Source organism: Solanum tuberosum, unplaced genomic scaffold (genome assembly GCF_000226075.1).
Source record: "Solanum tuberosum cultivar DM 1-3 516 R44 unplaced genomic scaffold, SolTub_3.0 scf00297, whole genome shotgun sequence".
Classification (NCBI taxonomy): Eukaryota; Viridiplantae; Streptophyta; class Magnoliopsida; order Solanales; family Solanaceae; genus Solanum; species Solanum tuberosum.
Window position 1 is genome coordinate 536,330 of NW_006239220.1, and position 12,769 is coordinate 549,098.

At 29.1% G+C, this 12,769-nt stretch overlaps 1 protein-coding gene across 1 annotated transcript; it reads right to left on the bottom strand.

Moving 5' to 3' along the window:
- Positions 1 to 2,453: 2,453 nt before the first annotated feature.
- LOC102597263 (uncharacterized) lies at positions 2,454 to 3,557 on the bottom strand. The gene has a single exon (XM_006359410.2). It carries the CDS (start codon positions 3,426 to 3,428, stop codon positions 2,784 to 2,786), a length of 645 nt encoding a protein of 214 aa, XP_006359472.1. The 5' UTR covers positions 3,429 to 3,557; the 3' UTR covers positions 2,454 to 2,783.
- Between the last annotated feature and the right edge of the window lie 9,212 nt (positions 3,558 to 12,769).

The window sequence follows — 12,769 nt, forward strand, 5'->3', positions numbered from 1 at the left end:
ATATATATATATATATATATATATATATATATATATATTCTCATCAAATTAACATGAGAAAAAATTGTAACTTATAATATTTATTGTATAATTTTTGAATATTTAATTCTAAATATAAAAAATATAGAGTTGATCAAATGTTATTTAATTTCAAAATTAATCAAAATAACTTTTGAAAAAGAAAACATGACAACTTATTAATTTGAGATGGTAAACTTATAGGCATTTATAAGACTATATATAAATCATCTCATTAAGTCACACAAATTGTGATGTAGGAAGTATATACTCTCCTCATTTTAAGTTGTTTGTCTGATTTTGACTTGGTACGAAGTTTAAAAAGGTATAAAGATTTTTGAATTTTGTTATCTTAAACTAAAAATATATTGAATGTATCAAAATACTATTTAATCGTGTAGTCTTAAACATGTCATGTGAATAGTTTAGAATTAAAAAATTATCAAAATGAAAGAGATCCTTCTTTTCTATACAAATTAAAAAAAATACAACAAACAAATTAAAACAAAAAAAATTAGTATAAAAGCACATCAAATAATTTTCTCAAAAAAATGAAGGAAAATAAATTGTGCAATTATTGAAATAGTTATTATTTTGTATGTGTATGGTCCAAGTAGACCACCAACCCAAAAAATCAATGGAGTTGCTTTACAAAACACTATAAATAACTTTATTTAAAGATAAAAAAAAGAGAGAATTATCAAACAAAAATCGAAGAGAAGGGACTATTTTGCTTTTGAAATTAGTGGAATCACATCGGTCAATTTTGCTACATTAGTGCGTTAGTTTTTGGTCAATTCTAAATCGGTATTCTTTTCGTTTTAATTTATGTGATGTTATTCAACTTGACATTAAAAAGAATTTGAAAAAAGACTTTTGAAATTTATGGGCTAAAATAAATGGGTGAGTATAAATCATTTAATTAAAAATAAAATATAAAAATATGTCATTCTTTCTACGTTGATTTAAAAAAATCATATAAATCGAGATAAAGAAAATACTTCAAGTTTCTTTGTTACGACTATGGTTTATAATCATGATAAGTTTCTTTGCGTTATTTAGGGAGAAACTTTGACCGAAATTGCTGTAACAATACCGAACTTTGGAAATGACATTTTACCCCCATGCACTATTTAATAGTGTATTATAAAAGTATATGTGTGTCCACGTGGACATCATAAATATTGCATCATTATAAATAGTAACGTGTCCATGTGGACATATATATACCTTTAAAATACACTATTAAATAGTGCATGAGGCAAAAGGTCTTTCATAAAGTTTGGTATCGTAACAGCAATTTCGGCCAAAATTAGAGTATTTTCAGACCATTTTCCTATTATTTGTTTAAACCTAGTATAAAATGATTTTTTTCTGAAACTCATAAAGGTCAGTTATTAAAACACCTTGAACATATGACGTTTAATAAACAAGGTAATTACGAAATGCACAATAAAAAAAAATTATTTGCATCAAGTGTTTATACCAGACATATTTTTTAATACCTAATTATGGTGAGCTCAAAGGAATTAAGTAGTACATAGTTATACCTTAATTTCTACTTTGATGGTTTATTAGTTTTTCCATTACTAGTAACTTTTATCACTCGTTCTCTTATAGTTTTCGCGTCTCCTTTTCAGTTTGTTTTTTTTTAAAAAAAAAAAATTCTTTTTAAAATCAGAATTAATTTAAATATTTTTTTCCATTATAGTCTTAGTTCGAAGTTTTACAGTCAAGTGGTTAAAGAGCACAAATATTTAAATAATTATAGTTAATAAAATTATATATTATACATATTGATACAAATTAGGAGTTTAAAAAAAATTATTTTCTTTATTAAATAGTATAATAAGCCAAATAATATCACATAAAAAAACGAAAAAGAGAGTAATTATTAAGAATAGTGTACCTTCTTTTACAACCTTTTTCTTTCCCTATTTTCAATAAAAATAAAGGAGGCAGTACTCAAGAAACGAATAAAGAGAAAAAGAAGAAAAAGGGAATTTATTGCCTCAAAATAAAAGGAAATTTTATTTGCCCACTATTTTAAAAATAATTTTTCGTTATTTACTTGTCACTTTTAACATATTAACAAAAGATGATTATTTTTTTCTATGTTTTACTTAACATTGATTACTTAGTTTTCTCCCAAAATGTTTTTCTCAGATCTAATACTAAACACACTGCAATATAAAAAACTTTTTAATTTTTTTTTTTTAGCGACAATAAATATGCACATTCATAAAGAGTGTCAAAACCTTACCAACATTATTAAATGTCTTAGGTCCAATGTCGCTATAGTCTATAAACTTTAGGAACATTTATAAAGAGTGTTAATTGCCACTACAAAACATATTTAGCGATAATTAAGCTATTGTCATTAATTAATTACCGCTCAAAATCATTTTTGGTTTAGTGACATAAAACATATGGTATGATAGTAAAATCTCCATATCAATTATGATTTTTTATGGAGCTTACAAAATCCAAAATAAACAAGTAAAAATAAACTAAGAGAGTATTAGAGGGAAAAAAAGGGAAGATTACATTTCATTTAAATACTAACATATTATTTTCTTTTATGTAAATTCCCAAAATAGCCCCAAAAAAAGAAGAAGAAAAAAAGACTTGAAGAGAGAACGGAAATCATATATATGTACATGCAAACAAGGTGCACGTACACTATTCACAGCTCCCAATCTTCATACTTATATAATTATATTTTATATAATGCATGCATTAAAACCCCTCGATCGAATATACTATTAAGCACACGGCGAGGCTTGCCACCTCAGATTTCGGTAAAACTTGGAAATGAAGGCTTCAGCCGCCTCATCCACGTGGCTATCTCCTTCCGCGTTTAGTGGAAACGGTGAGTCAGTGACTCGTAGTTGCCTAACCATAGGTGTCCTTCCGAACCCGGGCAAGTAGTTTACCCCAGGGGAAGCCGTTTCACTCTCATGAATCATCTCTAGGGCTTTCATCACGGCCGCATTCACAACAATCACATCATCCTCATGAGTCGCGGTCCCAGGCATATCATATGTCTGGGACTGCGACTTTGAAAAAAAGTATTTATTTTTGTTTTTCTTGTTGAAATTGAAAGAAGGGAGTTGGAAATTTGGGGTGTTGCTACAACTGAATTCATACTCATTGTGTTGAGGAGAGAAGGGTAAATTTTTATCACGACCGCCACGGTGAGTTGTGGACGCGAACGAAAATTGGTGAGTCATGTGGTGGAACATGAGATTTTGTATAGCGGCTTTACTAACGATTTTGCCACGCTTCATAATTAAGTTGAGATCGAGCATTAGTTTCCGCTTTGATATGCCTTTCCTCAACATGAAAAATGCAATACGTACAATGTTCCAAAACTTCTTTGCTATTACTGGTAAATTTTGTTCAGCCATCTCTCTCTATATCTATAGAATGTAATATTTTTTTTCTATTTTGATATAAGGCTAGATTTGGTGTTTTATAAGGAGAGAGAAGAGATTTAGAGAGAAATATGTGAATTGATTTGTGGGAATGATGAATGTAAAATTAATGTATGGTATATATAGGGGGATTTTGGTACATAGAGCAACTTTGATGTTAAGTTAAAGTGACCATAATTGAGGAAGGGTCCAAGGATATTTTTTAATTTTAGATTTCAATATTTTATTGGCTCAATTATTAACCATGGTGGTTCATAGCTTTAGGTGAGTTTTATTTTATTAGATCGTTGTCATTTATCAATTTTGTCAATTTGCCTCACCTTTGAGTAGGGAACTAACTTTTTGACCAATTCCAACTTGAAATATTTCTATTCCTAATTTATAATGAGGAAATGAATATTATATTGAACATAACTCTTTGAAGAGTTATAAAAAATTGTCCTATTCAATATTTTAAGTCATATTGATCTACTAAAGTTCAGTAACATAATTTTTAAAGTGATTGATATCTTTTAATCTATTTTATGTAATATGATTTTCGAAATATGAGGGTTAAATTATTTAACATCGATCTATCGTGAATAATGTTAAGAATGATATAATGAAATTTTATGAGATTAAGGACACACATCTTAGCTTAACTTGTTTAATAATTCAATTATTAGCAGTACTTGAAAATAAAACTGCTTATCGAATGGATCGGGCGGATAATTTCGCTTAACGATTTGGCCTAATGAATATCGATTTTTAAATTTACTAATCCACTAGCTAATCTATAAGATATAATTGGTTGGTTCGATAATGGATTAGCACTTCTCGGACTGTGTATCGACTAACATCTACCTTTTTTTCTCCATAGCGCACCTTAAAAATTGATTGTTTTTCACTATTATTATACAATTAAATAATAACATTCTTCTATATTACAAAAAGTATGGACTAACAGTGATGTAATAGTTAATAAAAAAAAATATGTTTTCAAGTTTTTGGCTTTATGGCCTTGGGATTAGGAGCCTGTTTGACATTGATGTTGGGAAATCAAACATACTTATTTTGAGAAAAAAACACTTTTGTTGAAAAATTAAGTGTTTGGCAAATCAGCAAAAGTGCTTTTAAATGGAAGCAAAAGCAATTTTTTGTTGTTGGGAAGAAGCTAAAAATATCTGATTTTAAAAAAAAGTAGAAGCAAAAACAAAAAAATATTTTTCTCCAGACTAAAATATCTTTTTCATATATACATATTTACCAATATATTTCTTATTAATTAATTAACATATTTGTAACGACCCGAACTGTCGTTATTTAAAAGAAACAGAATCCGTGAAAATTCTGGGCCATTGTCTCGCCAGAGTGGGCCAGTTGCCGCTAGGGCAGTGACGCTAGGGCAGGGTAAGTTAGCGCTAGAGCGGAATATGCGAGACAGAACGTAAATAACGCGAAATTCTATTTTCTCCTTCTTCCTAAAATACCTAATTTAGTCGTAAAATACCTTGGAAACCCCCAAAAAACTGTTGCAAGCTTGAGAAGAAGGGAGAGACAGATTTCTAACGTGAAGATGGTGATGGAGTGCGGATTCCCGATCAAGATCGCCGTCACGAATCCCGAAAACAAGAATCAAAGACCAAAAACTATGTGCTACTGTTTGGCGCCCATGTAGGCTAGATTTTATGAATTTAGTAGTTTAAATCTGTGCTCACTACATAATATATGTAAATCAATGGAAGGATTTATGCGTAAGCCTTCGTGCACCGAATGACTTATGATTTAAACCCTAGAAAGAAGCCTTAGACGATGAATTATGGCTGAGTATGGTCGAATTAGGGTTTGCATGATGTGCATTGATGATTAATCCATGGTAGGTGATGGTGGTGATTCTATGATGTGTGATGTATGTTTCTTCTTGCTTCTTTGTGATACATGTAGGTATATGAATGTTGCATTATTGATCACACTTGTTGTAAATGAGATGGATGAATTATGAATGCCATGAAATCATGACTTAAATGTATGATCTTGAGAATATACTTGTGATTGTGATTGTGGTGTGTTGAATGGATCGGTTGCCACGTTCCGGCATAACTATTGGATTGGATACCACGAACTGATGCACTAACAGTTTGAGTTTGGATTCCATGAGAGGACCAATGACTTGTTATAAATGTATATTGTTGAGCATGTGATTATATGGTGGTGTTGACTTATATATGTTGCACTTAGTGGGTATAGGTTATGACGACTTATATTTGATTGATTTTTGTGTTAAGAGAATTTGTCGGATATAGTGGAAGGGTAAAGTGTTCAAGGGGTGAATAATGGATAGCAAGGGTTGTTTCGTCATAATGGCGAGAAGTAGAGGTAGTGTATGTGATGAAATATGCTTAGGTGGATCTCACCTTGGGGAAAGAGTTTGAGTTTAGTGGTAAGGAAGTTTGATGTAGTATACTATGTGATCATGGTTGAGTAATGTGATGAGGAGGTAAGGGTACGAAGTGAGCGGTTAGTTGGAATGCTTGTGGGTGTAATTGGGGATTGGTTAATGTGTTAGAATGGTTAGGCTATGATCAAGAACCTGGTAAGTAAGTTGATTGAGAAGGTGGTTAGTAATCAGAGTACTGGTGTAAATTGGAGGTATTTTAAGAGAGGGCAAAAGTGGAGAAGCGAGTGGTTTATTTCATGCTCTTACAAGTTGGTTTCTTATGTTATGTGGTGGGAGTCAGGTTGACCAATTATGCCAACCAGTACGTGTATTTGTACTGATACTACTCTTGCTATGTCTTTTGACATAGTCTGGATGCAGGTTGGTGATGTCTCATTAGGTGGAGACGAAGAAATCCTCCAGCAGCTTCTATTCTTCTTTCCGCATGGTAGGAGCTGTATCTTTTGTTTATCTTGTCCAGTTGTACTCTTAGTAGCTCTTGTACATGTTTAGATTAGATCCCTGGGGTGTTAACTAGTTGTGTTAAAGTTTCTTATTTATAAAATTTCATCGGTATTTTCCTTCGTTTTATTAAATTTTCCACATGATTTAATTATGGGTGTAAGAGGGTTCTCTTACTTGGGTGGTAGTACGTAGGTGCCCGCACGGCCCAGTGGGTTGGGTCGTGACAATATTTCATAAGTTTGGTTAAATTTCATTTAAGAATCTTTTTTATTCTTATATAATAAATTTTATAATTTATTTTATATTTATATATTATTATTTTATATATTATTCTACATATTACTCCCTCCGTCCCATTTTATGTGGCAATACTTGATCGGGCACAGAGTTTAAGAAATAAATGAAGACTTTGAAATGTTTACCAAATTGCCCTTTAAAAAGTAGACTCACTTTTCTCTCTCCTCATAAATGTATTGGAGTATTATTTTAAGATTAAGTGGGACTTAGGGGTGTTCATGGTTTGGATAAAAACCGATCCAAACCGAAAAACCAAACCAAACCGATTAAATGAACCGATTTAATTTGGGTTTTGGTTTGGTTTGGTTTTAGATTGTTAAGAACCGATAGTATTTGGCTTGGTTATGGTTTTGTTTGAAAAAAATCGAAGAAATAACCGAACCGAACCAACAAGTTATATACATAAATTTTATTATTATACATACATAATATATTATATTCATAAACAATTTTAAAGATTTTATATATGTTTCATCAAAAATTATTTTTATAATTTACTTATGAAAGAAAAAATGTCCAAGGTGAGAACATTTTTCTTATTGGTTTCATGTATATGAGTGTCTATGAAAATTCTTTGTGGGACTAAAAATGTCATTGTCTCTTCCTTCTATGCCAAAATAGTGAATTTGTTGTCACTTTTTTCACGTTTTGAATGAATTGTTTATTTTATTTTTATGTATGGTTAATAACCGAATAACCGAACCAAACCAAACCAAAATCGAAAACAACAAACCGATAAATGTATATTATATTTGGTTTGGTTTGGTTTTGATAATTTTAAAACCGATTAAGTTGGTTTGGTTTTGGTTTTGACCAATAACCGACCCAAACCAAACCGTGAACACTCCTAAGTGGGACCAACAAGGGTAAAAGAGGAATTGTACCTTTAAATACTTACCATATTAGGAAATGTGACATTCTTTTTGGGATTGACCAAAAAGGAAATGGTGCCACGTAAAATGGGACGGAGGGAGTATTTTTTTAGAATTAGAAAAAAAATAACGACAATATTTTTACAAGATTAGAAAAAAGAAAAAATAACAATTAAAGATTTAGCCTCCCAAAAAAGATATAGTATTGATTGAAAATTTAAACATTGTACACTTTAATTTAATAAAAATAAAAACATAATCAATTTTTTTACAATAGATATTTAAAATAATTTTAATATTAAAAGTACATTAATTCTTATTTGTAATTTGACTCTTAAAAACACTTTAAAAAAAATAAAATCATCCAAACGCAATTTGCTTATGAAAAATACTTTTCAAATAAATTAGCCAAACACAAATTGCTTTTTTTTTCTAAAAAGTCATTTTAAAAAAGTGCTTCTAAAAATAAGTTGTTTTTAGCAGCAAGCCAGAGAGGCTTTAACAATATATAATTATATATTATGGAAACATATTAAATGATGCTAATATACCTAAGTTAAAAATGTAAGTATGGTAATTCTTAACAGGTTAACGGTTTATCCGATAAGAAAAATGAATAATCCACCTTCATACGAATAAGCCATTAATTATAAAATTCTAATCTCTTCACCAACCGTTTATCGATAACAAAATATCAATAATGATTTATCGATTACAGTTCGATTTTGAACACCCCTACTTAAAAATATGATAATAGCAATTAATAACTAATAAGTGCAAAAAGTCAAGATGAAAATAATAATGTGAATAAAGTAAAGCGATCCGACTCCTCTCCATTTCTCTTCTCTTCATTTTCCCCAAGTTCTTATTTGAATTAGTGACACATGGCATAGGTTAAAATAAATGATTAAGATTTAATTTCCCAAAGTAAATCTCTAACCATGATTTAATTAATAAATACATTATATATTAAGTATAAAAAATTATTATAATCTCACAATTTTAGCAACATATTATCTTGTCCATAAATTTAGGAAAAATAAGTTCTCTTCCTAAATATTTTTTTGTACGTAAGATCTTTTTTAATTTTCTTTTAAATAATCTTTTTATCTAATTATAAGAATAATTAACTGGATAGAAGTATAGAAACTATAATTAACCTACCGTACCTTACCGTATCCTTAATCTTATTATGAAATTAAAATTAGTTTGTTAAAATGGTTTGATTATCTCTAGTTAATTAATTAATCACTGATCAAGATGCCTTTAACAAAAGGTTACGATAATAAGATTATTTAAGATTACGATAAAAAGATTATTTAAAACAAAATTAAAAAAAGATCTTACCTACAAAAAATTATTTAGGAAGAGAACTTTTTTTCCTTTATTTATGGACAAGATAATATGTTGATAAAACTGTGATATTATAATAATTTTTTATACTTAATATATAATGTATTTATTAATTAAATCATGGTTAGAGATTCAGGCTTCATTTGTTTGCACTTAATGAAGGTCTGAATCTTAATAATTCAGATTCAATCCATTAAGAGTGTTTGGTTTTAGGTCTAAATCTGAATGATTCAGATTCATCCCATTAAGTCCATTTGTTTCTTTTTTCAAAAAGCCTCTTAATGGACTTGAAAAGGTCTGAACGGATCAGATCTGCATGAGAGTCTTAATACCATTCAGCCTTATTTAATAAGTTATAAAATAATACTGTATCGCCTCTCTTGGTCTTTGCATGACTTTTGCTCTCACAACTACAAACTTTCTTCTTTTCTTTTCTCAATCAAACACCATTTTTTTTCCTCTTGAACTGGTAAGTTTTCATAATCTTTACAAGTATTTTTTTTTATATTAATAATTTTCTTAGGATGTATTGATGTTTGTCAAGAACACTTGTTGCAATAATATTTTCAGTGTATTGATGTTCATCAAGGTTTTTGAGTGAAAAAATACTATTCATAATTAAAAATAATAACTATGTATACATATTTGAGGTTTCTTATTAGAATTTAGTCTTAGGCCAATAATTTTATTGAGACTCAAATCCCTTTGTGAGATAACACTAATATATTATTGTATATTTTGTGAAAGTGTCCACTACAAAAAAGCATGAATGACGTTAGAGGTTCACAAGTTAGAGATTTGGATTAAGGTTATCGGTTAGCCAAAATATATGTTAGGCGCTGATAATGTGATATCTTATTTATTATTTTTCAACTAGTATTTATCATACTTATTGAACTTTTTAATATTATATTGTGCCTATAAAATACTTTTTATTCGGGATTTTTGTATGTTATGCTTAATGATTATGATATTCTTTTAATCAAAAAGTAATATTTTTTTGTTGAAATGAATTTTTTATAACATTTTATTAATATAATGTTTGATTTCATATGCAAATTCAGATATTGAAAACAAACAATAATCATTAAGTGTTCAGATTTGGAGACAACATCTTAATATTCAGATGTGTATTCAGATCTAGACATCTAACTCTTAATGCAAATCTTAATGTTCAGACGTGTATTCAGATTCAGCGGTCTTAATCTTAATGAAAACAAATGAGGCCTTACTTTGGGAAATTAAAATCTTAACCATTTATTTTAATCTATGCCATGTGTCACTAATCCAAATAGGAACTTAGAAAAAATGGAGAGAAGAGAAATGAAGAGGAGCCGGATCCAAAGTAAAGCCATATGAAGCATAAGAGCTTTGATGCAGGATGAATATGTCGTAGGCCAGTGTTGTTATACTATTGTTTGGGACCAAATCCAAATTTGAGCTAGAGATACTCTTTATATAGGTTACGAAGGTAAAACATTATCCAATAAGAAAATTTCAACTCGAGCCCTAACGTACTACAACCAGTGAATGTTGGCCACATAAAAATATCATTAATGGTGCTAGTTAATAAAAATGTCATTGATGCTAGCCAATATTTCAAGACCCTCATCGGCGTTGGATATATCTTCGATATCAACGTATCTCCTTGACTACCTCTCTTGAGACTTCTCCGATGATTTCGCGTGTTCAAGCAGTTTTTACCCGATACAAACGGGTATGACAAACTTTTTTATTTTATTTTGAAGTTCTTTTAAGTCAAGATAATTAACAATAACAATATTTTAAAAATTATGGTCCGAGAATTTTTTTTCTTTAACTCTTCAAACTAATAATCATAACTAAAAAATCACTATTTTCCTACTGAAAAATAGAAGTTTTTTCACACACAAAAAAAAAATAGAAAGCTTCTCGGTATTTAAGTGAGAATCTGTTTCCCATCATACGTTTTTTCAGTGAGCTGGTTTGGTGCGAAATGGGTGAAAAAAATCATATTTTATAACATAAATTTCTAATTGATTCGTAGTTTTATAAAAAATTCGAGTGAGCTGGTTTGGTCCAAAAATGCTTGTATTATTAATTAATGGGTCAAAATGTTTTTTTTAAAATATATTTTTCTTTTCCTTTTAAACACATCCTTTTCCTAAAGATGATTTTTTAAAATTACAAAAGGCTTATCTACTTCAATTCGAAAAAAAAATCTAAATGAAAATTAATAATATGATTACTATGATTTTATATATATAAATATGAAATATATTATCACTTAAAAGGTATATATTATCAGTTAAAAGGTACACAGAGTTATTCTTATATAACTTATTTAAATTGTTAAAATGAGATTAACAAGAAAAAAAAAGATTATTTAGAAAAAAGAAATAAGAATTGAGTTCTTCAATACTAATATTATTAGGAAAAATTACTGAAATACACGTCTTATGTTTCCTTTATTTCTAATATTCCCTTGTATTTCTAAAAACCTCTAAAATCTCTTATTTCTCTCCTAATTCTAAATTATTTTATAATGTATCCGAGCTAGTTTTAAATGTATCCGAGCTAGTTTTTAATGTATCCAAGCTAGTTTTAATGTATCCGATTTATTTTATAATGTATCCGAGCTACATATTATGTATCCGATTTATTTTACTTTTTCAGGAATTAATGTAATTGCAAACTAAATAGGAATAGATTGTAATTTTATATTAAAACTATGTGATTCCTAAAATTTATACTTATTATTATTAGTAATAGAATATGTTTTTTAAAAAACTAATATTTATGAAAATGCAATTTTTGAAGGAGATTTTCCGAACCAAATTATTAACAACATGGATATTTTGGATCAAGCTTTTGATAACAAAGCATTTTCAGACCAAATTATTAACTAACGCTTATAAATTTTTCGATAAAAAGATTCAAATAAACAGTTGCCCTCTCAGCTCTGCCCTTGTACATACGTACAAATAGGCCTGGCATCTAGATAAGGCCCTTTTATTATACATTCCTGTATAGGATAAGTTTTAATCTATCACATAATTTTCAAAAAAAGGAAGTAGGCCATAAAAAGAATATACTTACAGAATACAATTGTATTTTTATTTGCAACTTGTGGATAGATTCAAGTGTCATGTAGCTTTCAAAACTCAAAGGGGTGGTAGAGTGTTGGACCAAAAAAGTTTACTTAGCTAAGGAGGTTTTGCTTCAATTACATTTGTCCATTCCTATCAAAGAAATGCATGGAATTGAAAAAAGTTGTGCTATAATAAAGAAGTCCTTGGTTTTGTAGAAAGTTTATCTGTGGGCGTACAAACAAAATCATGAGTAACGTACTTCTTTTTTATTTCCTTTCCATTATTATTAAGTTTAATTTAATAATGCATTAACAATCAAATCGCTTATTCCCTTTGTTTTAATTTATTTGTTTGACTTTGATTTGATGTGAAATTTTAAAAAGTAAAAAAGATATTTGAATTTTGTTATCATAAACTAAAAATATATAGAATGTACCAAAATGTAATTTAATCATGTGGTGTTAAATATGTCACGTGGAAAATTAGAATTAAAGAGTTGCCAAAAATGAAAAGATATTTTTGAAATGAACTAAAAGGAAAGTAGGACAAGCAAGTCGAAACTGAGGGAATACTTAATTACAACTTCTTTTTTGACTTTCCACCGGTACTGTCCGATAACCATATCAGGGCTCGACTAAATCCAGATTCGCACCAGATAAAGTCTCGCATTAGTGGGTAAAACGCTCTCTAATAAAGGCGGCTCCATATCCACAAGACTCGAACGCAAAGCCTCTAGTTATTGATGAAGAAGTACTGACAACTCTACTACCACCCTTGTGATCATCACAATCATACCAGATAAAATGTATTTATGCACAAATACATGTATCTGGACAAACG

Bases quoted from the DNA above. Each gene is read 5' to 3' on its own strand.
- LOC102597263 (XM_006359410.2), bottom strand. From the start codon at position 3,428: ATGGCTGAACAAAATTTACCAGTAATAGCAAAGAAGTTTTGGAACATT.